The 21,923-nt window shown below is 40.2% G+C and overlaps 2 protein-coding genes across 2 annotated transcripts in view; both read left to right on the top strand.

Moving 5' to 3' along the window:
* The window catches only part of BCO2 (beta-carotene oxygenase 2), a 41,419-nt gene extending 40,531 nt beyond the window's left edge, over nt 1–888 (top strand). Inside the window, exon 12 of the mRNA XM_036744785.1 lies at nt 580–888. Coding sequence (XP_036600680.1) covers nt 580–696 — 117 coding nt within the window. The 3' untranslated portion in view covers nt 697–888. The remainder of the gene's footprint in view (nt 1–579) is intronic.
* Nucleotides 889–8,213: 7,325 nt separating this feature from the next.
* Nucleotides 8,214–20,805, top strand: PTS (6-pyruvoyltetrahydropterin synthase). Its single transcript, XM_036744786.1, has 6 exons — nt 8,214–8,415; nt 12,021–12,100; nt 13,602–13,624; nt 14,012–14,068; nt 18,427–18,497; nt 20,427–20,805. The coding sequence occupies exons 1-6, from the start codon at nt 8,327–8,329 to the stop codon at nt 20,566–20,568; spliced, it is 462 nt and encodes a 153-aa protein (XP_036600681.1). The 5' UTR covers nt 8,214–8,326; the 3' UTR covers nt 20,569–20,805.
* Nucleotides 20,806–21,923: the final 1,118 nt, after the last annotated feature.

Here is a 21,923-nt window from a genome sequence, read left to right as displayed (position 1 = left end):
TGTTATGTACAGTTCTGCCAGTTTATATACATCAATCAAGATTCATTAATTAAGCACCTGTCATATATGAGACACGGTACTAGGTACTGTTTCATCAAAACAGCAAAGAATCTAGCACCCTAAAACATGGCATGGCTGCTCTAAAATGCTTATTATTGATTACTATCTCCTCAGTGCCTTTCCAATGCCTTGAATGCCCTCTTTCCTCTTCTTTTTTCATTGAATTTCTACCTGTCCTTTAAAGCCCAATTCAAATACTAATTTCTTCATAAAATCATCCCTGAACCCAATGTTGGTAACAACCTTGCACCTTAGACCCCAGGTAGCACTGTTTTGAATCTCTCTAATGCATTTATCATGCAATTTTGTATACTCTTGACCTATTAGATTATATATTTTATGAGGGCAAAAACTGGTTTATCTAAACTTTTATACCTTCTGCCAGTGCTGCGCATAGTATCTGCTGCTGAGTCCATACATTTGGGGGTTTCTTATCTCTTGACATGAGCTGATTATAAGTTCCTTTTCCTTAGTCTCTCTTACTTTTAAGGAGAGCAAGAGTGCTGTTTTCTTTTCCAGAATGAAAGTACCTTTCTGCTAGTGCTGGATGCCAAGACCTTTGAAGAGCTGGGCCGAGCAGAAGTGCCTGTGGCAATGCCCTATGGCTTTCATGGTACCTTTGTTCCCAGGCAGTAGGGACACTGTTGAGGCCACGATGATCAAGTGTGAACTGAAAACATCCTGATACATCAGCATCCAGAGAAACATCTTATTTCTTCCTCATTCAGTCATCAATTGATAAAAATTCATTAATGACCTATTCTGTGCCAGGCACTGTGCTAAGCACTGAGGATGGATATGTATGTGTGTGTGTGTGTGTGTGTGTGTGTGTATGGGTGTATATACATACATACGTATGTATATATACATACATACACACATATGTATATGGAAAAAGACAGTTCTTGCCCTCAAGGAGTTTATAATCCATTCCAAGTACCATGTACTGCAGCTATGAAAGTAGTCTGTTGTCTTGGCCATCTAAACCATGGACACTGGAGAGTAACTTTGAAATTAAAAGTATCATTCATGATAGTGGTATAATTTTGTATTCTCAGAGTGCTTTTATTTTTAAGACTAGGTGGCTTGAAAATATTAAGCTGCATATCGATATCTCACATTTATACAGCACTTTAGTTTTTAAAATTAATTTTCACTTTTTCTGAACTTAACACTAAATAGAATGAATATTTGCATATAGAAAAAGATTGTATATAAAATTATAGGTTTCATAAACAATATATTCATGTATTACACAACATATGTATACATATATAACATATATACACACACACATATACAGCTCTCTCTCTTTTGCATAGCTTGTTTTTCTTTTTAAATATTTAATAAGACCACCCTACAGCTTTCAAAGGGCAGCTAGGTGGTACAGTGTGCTGGGCCTGAAGTCAGGAAGACTTGAGTTCAAATGTGACCTCAGACACTTTTGGGCAAGTATCTTAACTTGCTTTGCCTCCGTTTCCTCATCTGTAAACTGAGCTGGAGAAGGAAATGGCAAACCACTTTAGAATCTTTGCCAAGAAAGCTCCAAAAATCTGGGTCGTGAAGAGTCGGACACTACTGAAAATGACTAAACAACCGCTTTCAAAGCTGTCCTACTTATTTGCTCTTCCTACATTTATTGCCACTTTAAAGGGGGGCTCCTCAATGATTCTATTTTCTTTCATTTCTTTTTTTCCCCCTACCTTATCCCTATCTCTTCTTTTTCTCCTTTTCTCCCCATATTGGGGGATGGAAATAGAAATAAATTCCTTGAAACAAACACATAGTTAAGAAAAACAAATTCCCACGTTGACTGTGTCTGAAAATAGATCATTTTACTGTTTCTGTAGTACTTTAACATGCCATAATAATAATTAGAATTTATATAGGGCTCTAAAGTTTGTAAAGTATATTTCTCATAAAGGCCCTGTGAGGTAGGTAGTGCAAATATTATAAGTATTATCTCTGTTTTACAAAAGAGGAAATGAATTCTGAGATGTTAAATGTTTCATCAATCACTAGTCACAAGATTAAGTTTCCTAGTTGGGATGTGAACTCACGTCTCTCTGACCTTACATTTACTCTACCCACCATACCACACTGCCTCATTATATCTCCTCTCACTATATACATTCTCTCATATACATATATTTATAACAGCCCTATAAGGTAGGTAGGGATAATTTGCTTTCCTTATTTTTATAGCTCATAGAGTTGGAACTAGAAAAGACCTTGGAAATTATTTAGTTCAAGCCCCTCATTTTACAGATAAGGAAACTGAGGATCAGAGAAGAAAAGTGATTTGCCCAAGTTCAAAGATGATAAGTAGCAGAACTTGGATCTAAATCTGGATCCTCCTACCCTAAGTTCTATGCTCACTCCATTTCACCAAACAGGCAATTTCATGACTTATCCAAAAGCCTCCAACATATTGGATAGAACACTTGTGGTGAACTTCTGGCAGGATGTCGGATTATAAGTGCATAATTTTAGAGCTAGAAGGGATTTTAGAGGCCTTTGAGTTCAACCCCCCTCACTTTAGAGAGGAGGAAAAAGAGACATGGAGAGTGTGATTTGCCCAGGATCACAGAGCTAACAAGTATTTAAGGTAGGATTTGAATTTAGGTCTTCCTAACTCCAAGCCCAGGTCTCTGTCTGCCCATGTTGTCTCACATAGATAAGAGTTGCAGGGGACAGAGAGGCATGGATAGGTTCCATTTTGCATTGTTTTGGGGAGGGGAGGGAGACTGGATGGACTTATAAACTGATGAGATTATAGTTCCATTTGAAAGCTACAAGTTATCAGCTAGCAAGTTGTAGACCTAGGATTCAAAATACATGTCTTCTAATAAGACCAGAAGCTGACCTTTTCTGTTTCCAAATGCTTCTACTTATCTCTACATCATACCAGATTACCATTAACCTCACCTTTTCATTGGCCATATATAGCATTCCTAGGTGATACAAATAATGCAAGCAAAACTAAACCACATTGTTATCATCATGGATAAAGAAAGGATGATGACTCTGGGGGCTAGGGTTGGGAAGGAAGAAGAGAAGAAATACAAATTATTACTATTTTGACTATTATGCGTCTGCAAATTAATTTCTACTTCCCATCTTTGTCTTTTCCTCTCCTTAACAACTGCCTAAGTTCATACCGTCTACCATGTGTCTGTAAACTCACTCGGGGAAGATTGTTATTGTCCCCTAATACTCTGTGTTCCATAGGGACCAAAAGCAGATAAAGCTAACACAGCAGAGGGGATTCCAAAAGAGACCTTAATGTATAAGGCATGTAAGATACAAGGGAAACAAATCCAAAACAGGTGAGCTGTGAATCTTGTAAATTCCACCTCTTCCCATCAAACACATATCCAGCACTCCCCCAACTCAATTTTGGTGTACAGTGGAACTGAAATGAGCAGCAAGCACCTTTAAAATTAATCCACTTCTGAGACTCACTTTTAATCTCCATAAAAACTGGAAACTATCCTTCAGTAATAGCTTTCTCAACTATAGGTACGTCTTGACAGAATTGGGCAGCAGGTGGCACCACAGGCCACATAATTCCTGAATTTCCATTTACACTATTAACTTGGCTACTGCATTTCTTCTTGGCTTAAGAGCAGTCAAAACACCTGGCTGATGACGCCAATTGCCTTTAGGAACCCCTCACCTGCTCATTTGCAAAACATTTCGTATGTAAATAAAATACATAAAAAAACCCCCCTTTCAATTAGCTCCTTTGGTGAACATGTGTACAAACTCACAAACCCTTGGATCATAGCATTTAGAACTGGAAGGAAATTTGGAAGTCATTTGATCCTTGAGATCATCTAGTCTAACCTTCTTGTATTACAAATGAGGAAACTGAGACCCAAGAAGGTTAAGTGATTTGTCCAAGGTCACACAGGAAATTCGAAGCAGAGCCAAGATTCAAAGGAGCTAGGTCTTTTAGCTCCAGATTCCGGTATCTTTCCATTGTACTACCTCACCATCTCTGGGGTAAAACTGGCTCCTGGGTGAGATTAAAAGAAAGTAGAGTAGCAACTATTAAGACAGTGAAAGGGAGCAGGGAAGGAAATTGTGTCTGATTCTTTGTGACCTCTTTTGGGGTTTTTTTGGTAAAGATACTGGAGTGGCTTGCCATTTCTTTCTCCAGCTCATTTTACAGAAGAGGAAACAGGCAAATAGAGTGAAGTGACTTGCCCAGAGTCACATAGCTAGTAAGTGTTTGAGGCTAGATTTGGCTCGGGAAGAGGAGTGAAGAGTCTTCCTGACTCTAGGCCTGGCACAGTAATAATTTTAATACATCTATTAACATTATGTATTATTAATATAATAATGTGGCAGCTGGGTGGCACAGTGGAGTCAGGAATCCAAAATTAAAATGATTCCTCAGGCACTTACTAAGCTATGTGACCGTGGACAAGTCATTTAATCTCTGTTTACCTCAGTTTTCTCCTCTGTAAAATGGAGATAATAATAACAGCTGCCTACCAGGGTTGTTGTGAAGATTGAATGAGATCACGGTAATGCATTTAGCATAGTGCCTGGCACATAATATATGCTATATAAATGCTAGCTATATTGTTAATGTTATTATTATATCTGGTGGACCATCAAGCTCAGAAAAACAGAGTATCCCCATTTAGATTTCCCTTGTTGCACCTTGCTGATACCCAGAATGATAGCCACCCTTTCCTACCAAGCCAGTTTTCAATGTTTGCTCTTCCCCACCCAACGTTTCTCTTCCCTAGTCCTATAATCACCAACAAAGTCATGGGACCAGGGCCTTTCCTAGGAAACAGCTACCTGGTCAAATTGTACTGTAGGCTCTTCACTACCCTGACATATTTTTCTAAAAGGGAAATTAGATTTAAGTGAACATCGAGGACTGACTTGAAGGGGAAGTGAAGTCACAAAAGGGTAGCCTGACAAGTGCACAAAAAAGGGATGAATTAGCTTCTGGTTTCCATTTCATTTCCAAACCCACAGGAAAAAAATTCCCCATTCTTTTATTAATCAGGGACACATCTTCTATTTCATTTTTCAATTGTATCTAGTTTAATCATTTTCTGACACTGGAGGTATGAACTTATTAGGTTTGGAGGAGTGATACTGAAAGAAATAACAATGGAGCTGAGGTCAATTCCAGATGCCACCATGAGAGTCTTATTAGTCTTTAAAAGCTGAGATTACCCTATACAAGGTTAATTTGCAAATACGTTAAGTGTAATGGAGGACTGGTCAATAGGAGCCTCATCTCCAGTCCTCTGTTAAATAATGATGAATTCAAAGAGAGTACCATTATCATGTTATTTCCACATGGCCTACAAGAAAAAAAAAATTTCCTTAATTTCTTATTGGTTGTTTGTAAGGTTGTATTAAAACTTTACCTAGATATTTAATATTAGGACAAAAATGAATTTTTAAAGAAAGCTTTCTATCTCATATTTTTTGGGCTGATGAGGAGAGTTGCATATGGGGCACCTTTTCTTAAGCTCCCAAGTTACCTTCATTGATTTAAGTATAGCTCAATCATACTTGTCTGAGTATTGGTTTGGAAGTTGAAGGTGAACAACAACTTACTCCTCCAGTCCCGACCTTTGGAATGAAAGTGTACATTCCCAGCCCAAACTGGTCATATCCTTTCTCCTCTGACCAGATAGTTCCTACTTCATCATATGGTGAGTTCCTTGAGAAGAGAGACTGACTTTTGCCTTCTTTGTATCTCCAGCACTTTCCACAATGTCTAATACACAGTAGCTCCTTAATAAATGCTAGTTGACTGACTAGTCACCACTTGACTCCACCCTTGCAAAATGCCACTGTACCTCAGGTGCTCAGCTCCCTAGTCTCCAAGATCCTGCTCCGCCAGCCATTTTATACCTCGCACCCTTGAATCATGCTGCAGTTGCAACCAGGTATTCCTATCGTTCTTATATTGAGCCACTCCTGCTTTTATAAGTTAAATGGTTGCCTTTGATAATGCCAAAATAAACTATTCCTGTCCACTGCCACAGTGCTCTGTTAAAAAACTCCCTGCATGCAGGTGCAACCCTACATCTCATCTCTGTAATTCTCATAGCCTCACTCAACTTAACTCCAAACAGTCTCAGTCTTTCCAAAGTCAAGAAGAGAAATATTTGTCTGGGACTCCATTTTCCAGAAACCTCCATAGTTAGGCTCCAAACACTTTTCCCTACTCAAAGAAAAAATTACATAAGTCAACACTGAACATCAGTCTCAAGCTTGGGTTCTGAAATCCCTGTGAGGTATATGCAGTTCCAAATTTCTATGTATACCAAAGGAATTTCTATTTTGTATAATAACTGTATCATCCTAGGTAGGTGGCTACACTGAAACATCTTTGGAGGGATACTAAATTATTTGCTGATAGTGATAATGACTTGGGGTCATTATGTTATAGCTCTGGATAGACTCAGCAGCAAGCTATCTTGTGAACCATCTTACTCAAAATGTCAGTCCCTTTTCAGAGAAGAAAGCAAATTATAATCCTAGGCTCCTCACAGTGTGGAAAACCTAGAGAAAGCAGAAGTTTGTAAGGAGCTCCAAGGGTCCTAGAGTATGACCTTGCTTCAGGATAGCACTGGGAGGAAAGGCACAAGCTCAGAAACCATATAAGTCTAACCCAGACTGTTACCTGGTATTGTTGCTTCTGGATTGTCTAGTTCAATGTTTTCCAAAGTAGGTGCGGGGCTCTGATCCCCAAGGAGTGTGTAATTAGTGTGTGATTAGTCAATTGGACAATAGGAAGGTGGGTTACATTCCATCCTTGTTGTCATAGGCAGTCTTGGGACTTGTTTCCAACATAACCAAATATATCCTTATGTCCCAACACTTCCCCATTCTCCCTTCCTCTGCTTCACAAGTTCCTATCCACCACCACCCCCTCAAGTGAGCTTTGGCTCCTCAGGGTAATTATACCTAACTGCTACTAACAAATCTCACCAATAGCAGTTGAACAGGTGCCATGAGGAAAATTCCACCCCATCCCAACAGATCTACCCCCTGTCTCTTGAATAACCTGGAGGATGTGGCAGATGCCCCAAAGAATATGAGCCCTACTTCCTTTTGGGTACAATGGAGTGAATTTTACTGTAGGTATGGGTGGGCATGGGTGGCCTGTGACAGATTGCAGCTCTCATTGCATTATTTCTCTCCCCAATTCCACTCCTCTTCCAGACTTCCTTATTACTGTTGACAGCACTACCATCCTTGCAGTCACTCCAGTTTATAACTTCTGTCATCCTTGAGTCTCTACCCTCTTTCATCCCAGATTTCCAAATCAATTGCCAAATATCCCCATAACTTATTATCTTTTCTAACAGTCCCCTTCTCTCTAATTACACAGCCATCACACTAGTTCTGGGTCTCCTCCCTTATTGGCCTGGACCACTGCAATATCCTAATTGGCCTCCCTGTCTCAAATCTCTCCTCTCTCCATACATCCTCTACATAACTGCCAAAGTGACCAAATTAGCTTTCGATCATTTTTACCAAAGTTGGTTTTATTTTTCCTACATCTCAGGTCTGACCTTGTCACTTCCCTACCCAAGAAATGCCAGTGGCTCCCTGCTGATTCTAGGACCAAATATTTCATATTTTTAGTTTCCATCTTTGGTTTGTGTTATAATGCACATAGCTTGTAATACCATGGTAAAGATGGTTGTAATTTATCAATAAGGAAACATACAAATATTTAAGGCACATGCTTTTTAAAAATTATTACTTCTACTGATAGGGATGGGCAATCAAAAAAGTTTGGAGAGCCTCGGTCTGGTTATTAAGGGAAGAGGGGGAGAGTCTAAACTGGGATCATTGGGTTAATTGGGGATGCAAGAAAAACCGCCCTAAATTGGGATGATCAAGAGTGGCGCGGGCTGCCTCGTGAGGCGGTGAGGTTCCCATCCCTGGAGGTCTTTCCTGTAAGGCCTCGCGACCACTCACTCGCCTGATACATTGTAGCAGAAGGTATTTTATAGAAGCAGCAAGTGCCCTGGCTGACCTTTGGCCTCCTGGCATGGCGAGGCTGGACTTGGACCAGCGCCCAGGTCGCCTACAGGGAGCTCCGCCACGCCGGCAGAGGGCGGCCTTTCCCGGAGCTGCGATTCGCGGGCGGGGCCTTCCGGAAAGCGAGACCCTGAACTGTAGCTGGCCCGGCGCTGCTGCGCCGCCTCTCCTCTGCCCACCTTCCCCAGGGGTAACGGGGGAGGTCTGTGGCGCGCGGGCTCCCGACATGATGAGCGCGTCAGGCTCACGCCCGGGACGTCGCTATGCGCGGGTCTCGCGGTGCGTCACCTTTAGCGCGAGCCATCGGCTCCACAGGTGAGGGGGGAAGGGAGGTTTTGGGAGTGAAGGGGGCGGGGCCAAGGGCTGGGGGAGGCAGCCTGCGGTTCAGGGGGAACCAGGGGAAGGGCCAGGCGTGTTAGTGTGGGGGGCGGGGCCACTGGCCATGCCCTCGTCCTCAAGGCACCGGCGATTGGTCGCTCGGCCGGATGGGTGGGCATAGGCAATATGGAGGCGGGGCTATCAGCCCCACGGGACTAGGGGCTGGAGCAGAGGAGATGGAGGGAACCTTGGATCTTCCCCCACATAGGACTAGGAAGGAATCCAGGGACAGGAACGTCTGCACCAACGGTTACAAAGGAGAAAGCTTGTTAAATTGAAATAGTTAGAAAAACATTTTTTAAAAAGTCACCAGCTCTAGGTTAAGAACCCTGTTATTAGTATTATTGTTGATAATACAATAAAGCATCCATTAAGCACCTACTATGTGCCAGCCACTGTGCCAAGTGTTCGGGATACCGAAAGAGGCAAAAGACACCCCCCTGCCCTCAAGTAGCTAACGATATGGTAGGGGCGACCACAAACAAACATGTACAAAGCAGGCTATTTACAGGACAAATAGGCGATGAAAGTGGAACGCACTGGAATTTAGAGGGGTTGGCTTCCCATAGAAGGTGGGATTTTTGTTGGGACTTAAAGGAAACCTGGAAGTGAAGCTGAGTGGGGAGAGTGTTTCAGGCTTAGGGGACAGAGAAAATGCCCTTAGCTGAGAGATGGAATGTCTAGTTTGTGGAACAGCCAGGAGGCCAGGGTCGCTGGCTCAAAGACTACCTGCTGGGGAGTAAAGTATAGAAAGACTGGAAAGGTAGGAGGGAGCTAGGTTATGAAGGGCTTTGAATGCCAAACAGAGCGTTTTGTGTTTGCTCCTGGAGGCAATAGAAAGCCACTGGAGTTTATTGAATAGAGAAATGATATCATCACCATCACCTCTGGAGTAAGGGAAAAAGGGCAGGTCACTTGGCTACTTCATGGCAGGCTGGACAGGACCTTTGGGGTGGGCCCCACAGGTGAGGCAGGGGCTAGATTCACCAACAAAAGAAGAAAAGATGGATATATAAGGTGTGGGTGTTGTAATATCAATTAAGTTGGGTGTCTTTGATTGAGCCTTACTAGGTGCTAAACCCCAGGCCCCAAACCCCTATTAGGTGCTAAGCCCATGTGGGTGTGAATTGGTAACTAAGGTGGGGCTCCAGGTGGGGCCAATGAAGGGAGGTGCTAATTCCAGAGCCAATAGTAAAAGCCTAAGTTCTGGTCACTCAGATGACATTTGATAATGTCTGACACTGTATAAAAAGAGAAAACAGAGTTATTTGCTTAGGGCTCTCACTCTAGGTCGTGCTGGGCAGCTGTAGAGCCCTCCAGTTTATAAACCCCGATGTTGGGACTTTGTTAAACTCTGGTAACTATGCATTGAGATTTGAATCAGACAAGGTCTGTCTGGTGATGTTTGTAATTTATTTGCTTTTGCTCTGAAGTTCAGGGTGCTGACTTTTTTCCCCTGAACTAAGTGAATGATATTTGTATGCTGGATTAAATTGAGATTGTTAACACCTTAATGTTGCTTTCCTTAGTGAAGCAGATCAAAAGAACCTGAGCTTGCAGCATTCTGTGAGCTTGTTGTTGTTGGTTTTACACCCCCACAGCAGCTGCTAGCTGGATTGTTGAAACAGGTGTAGGTGTGTAATAACGAGTATTTGTGAGCTATCACACGTTAAGTTGGGGGAGAAATGGAAATAGAGATAGGTGAAACTAGGGAGAGAAGTGATGCCACTGTTAGTTAATGTAATATACTGGAGACACTTATTGAATCATTTCTGTCTGAGGTGGGGAAGACATGATAAGAAGTTTAGAAGTCCAGTCAATAAACATTTATGAAGTGCCTACTACGTGCCAGGCATTGTGTTAAGCACTGGGGATACAAAAAGATCATTGAATTAAGTGATCTGGGGGGAGTGTCCCAGCATCTCAGCTTTTCCCTGTTTATTTATTCTATCTTTTTCCCCCACAAAAGCTGAGACAATTAACTTTTTTTTTCTCATGTAGTTTTCATTTATGATTTCTTGAAATATAGATCTGAAAAAACAGGCCTTGAAAAAGCCCAGTATGATTCAAATGGAGCTACTTGACTACATCTTTAAACCCAAATCACTCCAGCTTTCTGTGATTGGCTAGTAATAGGTCTCATCCCAAGTCTTGCTCATTGTTTGGCTTTTGATGGCTCTCAGTGAATGTAAATAGCAATTGTTTCTTTTCTGGCCAGAAACTCTGAGTGTCTTCCCCTCCTAGTTTGATCATTTTTGTGAAGGCAAACTAGTCTATCTTTTGTCTCGATTCTTATCTAGCCTTTAATCACTGAATGGGCATTGCCTCAGACAAACTGAGACTGGTAAAAAGACCTTAGCTTAAAAAGGCCAAGATCTCCTACTGTATGCTGGACCATTACCAACCAGTCATCTTGACATAGGTCTTGCCACTGGACTCCAATGACTCTGGAGGAGAAAGTGAGGCTGATGACTTTGCATAGCTCTGCCTTACTTAAATCCAGTTCACTTGCAAGTAAAGACATCACCCTCCTAATGTCATGGGTCCTCTTCGAGAATGAAGTATGAATGACAGTTCGTAACTAGGGGTTTGTAACTAGGGGTAAATGATTGCCTCCGGAGTCAGATATCAAATATAAAATCCACTGTTTGGCTTTTAAAGCCCTCCATAACCTGTCACCTTGTCCAGTTTTCTTGATCCAGTAGTACTGTTGCTGTTTCTGATGCTAGAAAATCCATATCCAGATTCTGGGTGTTTTCATTGACTTAAACCCCTGCCCGCCCCCAGTCCTCTCATCCTTCTTGCCCATTTCCTGGCTTCCTTGGTCTCATTCAAATCGGGCCTCCTTCAGCTAAAATCCCACCTTCTACAGGAAGCCCTTTCCTAATCCCCCTTAATACTAGTAGTGCCTTCCCTCTGTTGATTATCCCCAATGTATCCTGTATAGTATCTTGTATGTGCATAACTGTTTGCCTGTTGTCTCCCCCATTAGGCTGTGAGCTTCCTTGAGAGCAGGGATTGTTTCACCTTTCTTTGTATCTCCATGGTCTTAGCACAGTGCTCTCCAAATAATACATGCTTAATAAATGTTTGTTGACTTACTGTCTGACTGGTTGAGGGAAGGAATTATTACATTTAGATAAAACTGGGATATAATAAAAAGAGAAACTTTAAAGAATGTGTAGCTAGTTTGTGTGATTCAGAGAGAATGCTGGAGTTCACAGTTTGGAATGAATCACAATAGATAGAAATGGGCATTAGTCAGTCACTTTTAGGGGTCTATGTGACCTTAATGTGGGTGAATTTAAGGACTTGTGAATCACTAACCTCAATGGTACAGTGTTGTGATCTGGGATGATAGTAATCACAAGAAGTCTTATAATCAAAAAAAAGAAAGAAAGGAATCTGACATGTGAGAGCCCTTGTTGGGGTACTTGAGCAAATACTGACTGATTTTCAAAGGATAGAATTTTTTTTAAAGCACGTAAGGGGTTTGCATGTATTATTTGTATACCATGGTTTCTTCTTTTCTCCTTTGGCAGCAAATCTCTCAGTGATGAAAAGAATCTGAAGCTCTTTGGGAAATGTAATAATCCCAATGGTCATGGGCATAACTACAAAGGTAAGAAAGGGAGCATTGGAATTTTAGTCATTTCACAGGGATGAGGGGGTAGAGCACCTGATCTTGCAGAAAAAACAGTGGTTTAGGAGTCAGGAGATTTGTGTTCTAGTCTGGACCCAGCTCTGCCAATTACCTTGGGCAAGTTACTCTCTCTCAGTTTCTGTTTCCATATTTGTAAAATGGCAGAGTTGGACTACAATGATCTTTAAGGTCCCTTCCAGGTCTAACATTCTCTGAATCTGAGTGTTAAGTGTATGTCTGTCATTGTGGACTTAATAAGTAAAAAAACTAAATTGTGAGCTTAAGTTCTCATGATTTTAGACAAAAAGGAGACGCTAAATTACCTCAAATGTAAAATCTCTCTCCCTTAGCTAAATAGATTTTAGTAGTTTTGAAGTATTCATAAGAGCAGGAGAAGAAAAATACTCTCAATTATCTGCTCTAATGGAGTGGAGCAATGTTACAGCTAGTCCAAAATAATAGGTAATTAAAAATCATTATTGTTTGGCTTAGGAATTCATAATAAGATTTTTTTTTGGTGGCAGTATATATCCATCTAACTAGGTCTGGCCAAGGATAACATTAAAATGAATTTATATTCCCTTAAGTACATACTGAGGGAAGGAGGTAAGGAGCATGCTGCCTAGTAGGGACACTGCTGGGTTTAAACGTTTACCTGTGATAATCCACAAAGAGTAATTTATGTTTGTATAATTGAGAGTTGCCTCTTGGAAGAGTCAGCCAGGCATGGTATATGGTGGATAAAGTGAAGTCATTAGAGTAAAGAAAACCTGTTTTCAAACTCCTCCTTAGCTGTGTGACCATGGCCACGTCCCTTAATCTCCAAGTTCCAGCCAACTTCCTAGGACTTATTTATGAAGTTATTGTCAGGTGTTTGATCCCTACACTATGGGTGGAGGGAATTTTCTACTCTGATAGAATCAAATCACAGATTCTTTGGAGTTCCGTACTTCAGAGTTTATTCTATTAAGACTTAACAGATGCTTCCAAGTGCTGATCTATAAACAATTCGCCTACCTTCAGATAAACATCCATTTGTGAAGCAGTTTTCTCCTAAATTACCCCTTACTTTATAAAAGCACCTGCTTTTCCTCAAATTATTGCTGTCAGCTTATGTGTGTATTCATGTGAATGAGGAAGAGAGATTCATATTCCTCTTTTGTTTCTACTAAGAATTTAAGTCATTGAGTGTGCTTAATTTGCTGTGTGACCTTACTCAGACAGGTGTTGCTCAGAATTGGACACCAGTTCTGGTAGTTTTCCTGCCAAACTACAACATACCTTCCCTGGCTTTGGCTTTACTGTCTCAGTTTAGGTGGGATTTGATGATAAGGTAAATGGCTTCAAAATTGAGTAGTTGTTTTGTTTGAAAATATTAGAAGGTTCCCTGTCTACTACAGCTTATGTTGCCAATCTGTGCTCATATGTTAGCTTGTTTAAAGTCATGTCTGTTTTTGTTATTTTGTTTTCCCCCCCATAGTTGTGGTGACAGTACATGGAGAGGTATGTGCAGAAAATATTTCTTTGTCTTTGTGGTTTGTGCAGCTTGCTTAGGCCTTTTCCAGCTTATGTGGTGGACTCTTGGCATTGTGCATCCTATGCTTAAAATATATTTCCTTCAGTATTGTTTATGGTAGTCTTTTTGTATCTAGTGAATTGCTGCTTTTCCTAATTATTCCACTTCCAAAGAACTCTTCTTCAAACTGAGGATTTGACTCTAATATTATACCACAAGTAGTACTGTGATTGTCTTGGAAATGAGTCTATGGGGAAGCATTTGTGGAAATATTTTGGCCTGTTCTCTGTGCTTTATGCTGACTTTCTTCATTTCCTAAGGGCTAATTATAATAAGTTGTCCAAATCTAACTTTTAACTTTGTTTATCCCTTAGATTGATCCTGTTACAGGAATGGTTGTGAATCTGACAGATCTGAAAGACTATATGGAGGTAATAATACTCAGTACTGTATAGCTCAGTGGTGCATGTTTGAAATTCAGGTCCTCAAACCCAGATTTTCAAAGGCCTTGTCCTACAAACTTCTGCCTCTAGTATTGTTTTTGCTGTGGACCCTGGGAGGCTCTCTTTTTTTACCTCTGGCCTCACTGCTGCCTGTTTTATTGCTGCTTGAATGATTCGTGGAATGGAAACCAATCAGAAATATTGTACGGTGATCAAGAGAGCTGTTTGTGTTGTTTCCCTTTCTTGAACTACACCTTACTTCCCTGCTTTACCTGTTTAAATTCTCCTCATCCTAAAACCGATTGTGTTTGTGAAAGCTGCTGTTCTACTCCTGCCCTCGTAGATCTTACCATTCTGTGGGCTCCTTCAGTCTACAAATGTTACTGCAAAATTTAGCACTGAATTGCCTCACGTTGATTCCTGGGCAGGAACTACTTCTATTTCTGTATTTTCCTCAAATCCTAGTATGTCCCTAAGGATCTTCGATGTATCCAGTGGTTGGTTACTAAGTACTTTTTCTGAAGCCAATTCTAAAAGGCAGTAGCATTGCACTACATTTAATTCTCTATATGTTAGCTTTCCCCCGCTATGACTTAAACAACAGATACTCATTGAGCATTTGCACTGTGGGGGATTAGAGAAGTGTATCTCAGAGCCCCTGCCTTCGGACTGCTTACTGACTTGGGAGACAAGACATGTATATGTAAAGAGCCAAACAATGCAAGAGATGCAGATCAGCATGTTAAAGCGTAAACTGAAAGGTCGAGGTGCTGCAGATTCAGAGAAAGAACAGATCTGTGTGGGGTACAGTAGTTAAGAAAAGGCTTTCTGGAGGAGGTAGACATTGTCCTGGGCCTAAAAGTCATTGAATCTCTGAGTCATAGGGACCATCCAAGACCAGCTTTTATTGGAACAAAAATCTCCTCCACAACATCCCTGAAAAGTGCTCATCCAGCTTTGCTTAAAGACCTCTAGGGAAGGGAGTTCACTACCTCTTGAGGCAGCCCATTCTACTTTTGAACAACTCTCATGGGTTCAAAGGGATTTGTTTTCCCCTTAAGTCTGCATTTGTCTCTTTTCAACTTCCTACCATTGCTCCTGCAGAAGTGGTATAATCCCTCTTGCACAGACAGGACAGCCCTGTCTTTTCTCTGTATTTAATATCCACAGTTCTTTCAACTCATCTGCATATGGCCTAATCTTGAGGCCTGCCACCATCCTCCTGGTCTCTTGGGTGCTCTCAAGTGAGTCAGTGCACTTCATGAATGTCACACTCAGAGCTGAACGTGATATTCCACACACTGTCTGACCAGGGCAGAATGCATCCCCACTGTTACTTGCTTAGTCCTATACACTAGAGCTCCCTTCATGCCCAAGGGCAGATTGGCTTTTTTGGCTGCCGTATCACTCTTTTGACTTGTATTGAACTTTCTGTCCACTAAAACTTTCACGTCTTTTTTTTTTCAGGTGAACTATTATCTAGCCATGCCTCTCCCATGTCGCACTTATAAAGCTGATTTTTTTTAATCAAACTGAAAAATTTATATTTATTTCTATCAGGTTTTATCTGATTAGCTATAACACAAAATTCTAACTTGTTGAGAATTTTCTGGATGCCAACTGTCATCCAACATGTACGCTAGCTCTCCTAAGTGTTATCTGCAAACTTGATAATCATGTCGCTTGTGTTTTTATTGAAGTCCTTGATTAAAATATGAAATAGCACGATACCAAGTACTGATCCCTGGGCCATATTGACATTGAACCGTTAATGACTATCTTTTGTGTCCATTCAATAAGCTCCAAATCCACCTAGTTGTGCTATTAACTAGCAAACGTCACTCCTTCTTGTCCACAAGAATAGTGTGAGAGATTTTGTCAAATGCTTTGCTCAAAGCTAGGCCAACTATGTACATAGCTTTCCCTTGATCTGTCAGGATAGTAACTCTCTTAGAAAATGAGATGAGGTTAGCCTAGTGGGGCCTTTTTTTCTGAATTTTTATTTATCTTTTGTTTTTACATCACTTATTTTTCCTAATATGTCTTCCCCTCTTTCAGCCAGTACGTTATATGAAGAATCAAAAAAAAAAATCCTACCTTAGCTTAGTCAAACTAATCAGCTCATTGAAAAGATCTGATGTATGTAATATTTTGCCTCCATAATCCCCAACTCTGCAAAAAAGTGGGAGATATCCCCTCTCATAAATCTCCTTTTGTAGCAAGGTTGGTTGTTGTAATTTCACAGCATCGCTTCAATTGTTTTGTTGTAGTCACTGTGCATATTGCTTTCCTAGTCCAGCTTATTTGACTTTTCACTAGTTTACATTAGCCTTCCCATACTTCTTTTTAGCATAGCAGCCATCCGTTCCATTTTTGTGTTTTAACTTGTTTATCCATTCTCCAGCTAATGGGCATCTGCTTTGTTTCATATTCTTCCCTCCTATACAAAGCTCTGCTGTGTGTATGGGGCCTTTCTTTTTTAAATCATTGACCTCCTTGGAGCATATGCCCAACAGTGTGGGACCTCTGGGCCAAAGGTTATCATGATTTTAGTCCCTTTCTTTGCACAATTCCAAATTACTTTCCAGAATAGTTGGATCAATCCACAGCTACACCAAAAGTATGTTAGTTTGCCCATCTTTTCATAATCTCCCTCCAACATGGCCTATTTCTATCTTTTGTTGTTTTTGCCAGGCTGAGTCTGAGGTGAAACCTGAGTTGTTTTGATTTGTATATTTCTCTTGTTTGTAGTGATTTGAAGCAGTATTTCACATAGTTATTAATAGTTTGTAATTCTTTTGGGAGCTGTTTGTATATATCCTTTGAATATTTATTTGGGAATGGCTTTTGGTGGCATATCCTGTTACTGATAAAGCCATGCTATGTCTTCATGATCACTGCTTTATACTCTAAGTGTTTGCATACCATCCCCTTAAATGATACATTCTTGACTCTTACCAGTAGATGTCGAGCTCACAGTTCTTTAGTTTTTAGATTCTATTTTCTGCCATTTTGGGGAAATCAAGACAATATTTGGCCTTCTCCCCTTCTATACCACCTGTCCTGTCCTGTGCCATTCTGAAAGTGATTCCACCTTCACATCTCTCTTTTCTTTTCATATCCAGAGATGTAGTTATCAGAATCTGAAGACTTGAACTTTTCAGGGGTATCAAGGTACTCTTGTCTTATTTCTAGCATTAGCACGCTGTTAGCCATTTTCTGTGGTTTTTCCTCCTCTAGCACCCCAATCATTCTTCTTGGTAGAGAAAACATTTATTTTCTTACTACCCATATAGGACAATCCTTTCAATTTATTGAAACCATAATTCGTGCTAATAATAGCTGACTTCTATATAATGTTCTAAGGTTTACAAAGTACTTTGCAAACATTGCCTCATTTAATTCTACCACAACATAGTGAGCTCAGTATGACAAATATTATTATCCTCTTATAGCAGATGAGGAGACAGGCTTAGTGGTGTTAGCAGACTTGCCCACAATCACCCAGCTTGTAAGTCGCAGAGGCAGATTGGAATCTGGGTCTGCCCAACTTTAAGGCTAATGTTCTTTTTACTGCACGCACCATGGTGCCTCTTGAGATTCTAAAAATGATTGTTTCCTTGATACCAAGGCTCTTTAGGGTAGCTGAAAGTGGGTACTAATATTAGAAAAAAGGACAATTAACAGCTTTGGATAATGAAAAAGGAAGAAAAATGACATGAATGTGTTTGAGCACTTGGAAATAATCTAGTTTGCATTTATAAAATATTTTTTCTTCTAGGCTCAAGATAATTAAATTGATTCTTAACAAATGTTGAACTAACTTTGTAATTAAGCCGCTCTTAAAAAATAACTCTTAAAAAACCTCAGTACTCTGGTTGCATGTCCTTTTGCTAGCTTCTGATGCCTGGTTGTGGCACTGATAGATAAGAGTTATGATGAGGTGTTATTTGAAATTTAAACCCTCTTGGAGATCATGCAAGAATTGTTATCTGATGTTCTCAATTGCCTTGAGTCACATTATAGGAAAGTTCTAATGTATGTATTTCCACTCTGATATGAAGACTGGTATATGTTCGTTATTGGACAGTAATTGTGGGTTTCTCATTGTGGTTTTGCCATTTGGTCTTTACACATGAAGAACAACTCATCAGTGTGGAGAAGGAGGTCCTATTTTCCACTAATAGCATTAAGCTGCCTGGAGTTTTGGTTGGATGGAGTCATAGCACACAGGAGCCCAAACTCCAAGTAACAGGGCCAAAGTCTAAAAAGCACAAGCAGTGCCCATCCAAATCTGAATCACAAATGGAGCCATTCTTTTTTTTTCTATTCTATTTTGGCTCCAGGAGGCAATTATGAAACCCCTTGATCATAAGAACCTGGACCAGGATGTACCTTTCTTTGCAGATGTTGTGAGGTAGGTGCTGGCTCCCACTTTTGTCTCATAAAAGATAATAAAATGAGAATGAATTTTCATATTGATTCAAATAGACTGAAGTCTCACCTTCTGCCCAGTCCCACTCCCCCTAATGTGGCTTGTATAAGACCTGAGTGTAACTAATAATAGTGGTGTTGGCATCATAGGCATATCCTAAAACTTGTTTCTCTATCACCAAAGGCAGAAAGAGTAGCCATAGCTTTCTCTGGGGCCTTTACTCGCTCAAGTGGGAAGAGCTTGGGTTGATGGTTGGCCCTGCTGTTGCTGTTGCTACAAGAAAAAAAGGGAAGAAGATCCTTAGAAAAGGATTTAATGTCCAAGCATCCATTTAATGAGTAGCAGGAAGGGGTTTTTGGCTGTAAGCCCCCCTCTTCCTGGAGCTTGTGCTTTGGTTTCTGCGTTCAGATAAATTGAGCCTTACTGCTCATGGCTTTGTAGATGGTAAAAAGCTCTCCAAGTTATGGTGTCTGGTCTTCTCTAGCTCTGAAATGGCCAGTTGGTGGGGGGCTATTAATTGGTCCACGTATGGTAGAAAAGTGGCACCCTTAGCCAAGAGTCCCCAGAGAGGCTAGATCTGAGCTGAAGCTGAGGATGAGAGAGGGAAGATGAAAGGAAGTGTACATGTTCGAAGTGCTGAAACTTCTTGTCAAAGCTCTGTTGGAGGTGTTGAATGAAGGTGGTAAAGGAAGGTGGGAGGGTGCTGGGAGACTGGGGAAGGGAAGGGAGGAGAGGTTATGTTTGTCTCAATGCTGCCATGTTCAGAGACCATCAGTGGCCAATGAGACTTCTAATGGAATTTTTTTTCCCCAAAGCATATTTCCTTTGTTCTCTGTCCCTATCACTTGATGTGGCAACATCACATCCAAAAACATATGACCAGCAGAAAAGTGGCTAATAAGGGTCTCTATAAAAATGGCATCAGACCAAGCCTACTTCTCCAAAGTTTCTGGGTTTGGAAGAGTTGGCTTAATTTAATGGATATATTTTATTTGGCTTTCTCAGTTTTTCTTTCACTATTGCTTGAATGCCACACCAATATACATACAAATGTACATACTACTGTACAAAATACATTAAAAGGATTTTGAGAAACTGAAAACATTGCCATTTGTTTGCTAGTGTAGGCCAAGGCCCTAGTCTGCTTCTTCTCTTCTTGCCGGGGCGGAGACAGTCCCTCCTCCTTCCCCCAGAGGACCTCGGGTGCAGGAACACCCTTCTTGCTCATTCCACAGCTGACCTTCCCTTCTGTATTCACCTAGGGCTGCTAAGACTTTAATTCTATAGTACAGTCTGTAGTACAGAGGCTGGCAGCTGTAACTGTATCAGATATGTGTGTGGAATTTTAAAATTCTTTACTTTAAAATAGTATGCTGTCTTTGATATGATAGTGTGATTTGATTGGTAGATATAATAGTGTGATACATGACAGCATGCATCTTAGTGCATGTCTGAATATTTTGAATTAAAAAATATCTTTTGGTGTTTTTAAGCCCAATGCTTGGTATTCTGAGGGTTCTCTTGGTGTCCCCAAAGCCTTAATTAAGAGCTTTTAAACTTAAAGCTGCACGAAGACTTTTGGGACAACCTGTATATGATATTTAGTGAGAAATATTGGTTATTTACTTTGAAAAATAATTTCTCCTAAATGGGTCATTTTTGTGGGATAATTTCATATAATTAAATACCCATACATATGTATTTCCTTCCCAAAGATTTGATTTTAGAGAGGCATCCTCTGTTTGGGGTAGTCTGCTCAGTAAATAATTTACTGTATCTGGTTGTTAGTTTAAATACTAAAGTTTGCTTGAGAATATAACATTTAAACAACAAGAACGTTTATTTCTGAGGTGTGAGACTTTGCTAATCATTTTCATATTGACCCTGTAAAATCTTTATCTCTATCCACAGCACAACAGAAAATGTAGCTGTATATATCTGGGAAAATCTTCAGAAAGTTCTTCCTGTAGGAGTCCTTTATAAAGTCAAAGTGCATGAAACTGACAAAAACATTGTCGTCTACAAGGGAGAGATATCAGCCGTTGGGGATTAATATTACTATCTTAACATTAAATTCATGGCTTGTCATTTTGAAAAGGAACTTTATCTATTGAAGTATTAATAAGCTGCCTCATAAATGTTACCATTGTTGTATCCTGGAATATCTGAATGTAAAAACATTTCAAATGAGCAGATTTTTCATTTAAGTCTAGAGTTGTACTTTACAATTTTAAAAAAAATTTGTTGGCAGAGTGCTTTGGTGTATCATTAAAAAAATCTCTTCATATTATTTTGTCATGGTCATCTAGTTTTCCTAATTGGAATAGTTTCTAGGCATAAATAGTAGATGAATGAATTAAAAAGCATCCCATAAGTGCCTACTATGCCCCAATTACTATGCTAAACATTGAGGATACAATAAAAAGTAAAGATAGCACCCCCTCTCAGTGAACTTACATTCTACTAGTGGAATACAACACACAAATCATAGTGGTGGCCAGTGAAGACTATTTGGTTTAAGAAAGTTACAGGTATGCTAAATGGAGTCCTAGGAGAATGTGGATTGACACACCCTTTCCAGGAACAATGGCAGGATTGATTTCATTATGGTTCCGGGACTGGAAATGGAGGGGAAGGACTGGGGTGGTTGGTGTGGAGAAGTCTGGGGCATTAAGTGAAGCATAGCTGGAGAAAGAACCTAGATTTAGTGGGCCGCTGAGGCAACCATAGTCAGCCCCTTAGGGCCCAAAGGTAGGAGTTCTGGGCATTAACATGTTAAGTCCTCCAGGGCATAACTCTGGAGGTAAAGGGTGTTTTTGTAAGGTATTTGAAATATTAAAATGTATGTAGAACTTTATAGGAAGTCAAGCTTGGGTGACAATATAGCTGATTTTGAAGACCATGAATAATTATTACTCGTTATACACTGTGTTAAAATAATACAACAGAAAAAGGAGTCCCTACTCTGGTGTGAGCACCCTTCTATAGGAATTGCTTTCTCTTTGGTCCCAACCATTTTTCCACTATGTTAATTTGTATTAAATTAAATGTATGTAAATCAGCAGGATTATGTTGTGTGCACAGAGCTATTTCTTTCTTGGCTTCTCATTTGCATGGCTGGGAGAGGGGAGGAAGGGGAGGAGCTTCTCTTTTTTCCCCATAGCACTCCATACAAAACTTTGTATCCAATGGAGAATCAAACAACCTGACAGATGAAAGGCCAGAATGCATCTTAAAGTTATGTTAAATTTAATGCAGTTTCATGTGCAATCATCTTTTTTATTGTCCTGTGTTATGGGAATGTTTGTTTTGTTCTGTGAATTGAAAATAAAATAAATTTAAAAAAAATTTAAGAACTCTGGACTTAGGGTCAGAAAATCTAGGTAAGCCAGTTACTTTATTAGCTAT

Source organism: Trichosurus vulpecula, chromosome 2 (genome assembly GCF_011100635.1).
Source record: "Trichosurus vulpecula isolate mTriVul1 chromosome 2, mTriVul1.pri, whole genome shotgun sequence".
Lineage (NCBI taxonomy): Eukaryota > Metazoa > Chordata > Mammalia > Diprotodontia > Phalangeridae > Trichosurus > Trichosurus vulpecula.
Note: the sequence above shows the minus strand (reverse complement) of the source record. Positions and strands in the feature narration are given on the sequence as shown.

Bases quoted from the DNA above. Each gene is read 5' to 3' on its own strand.
- PTS (XM_036744786.1), top strand. From the start codon at position 8,327: ATGATGAGCGCGTCAGGCTCACGCCCGGGACGTCGCTATGCGCGGGTC. The intron at 12,101-13,601 runs GTAAGAAAGGGA...TCCCCCCCATAG, and splicing joins TCATGGGCATAACTACAAAG to TTGTGGTGACAGTACATGGA. The intron at 13,625-14,011 runs GTATGTGCAGAA...TTTATCCCTTAG, and splicing joins TGGTGACAGTACATGGAGAG to ATTGATCCTGTTACAGGAAT.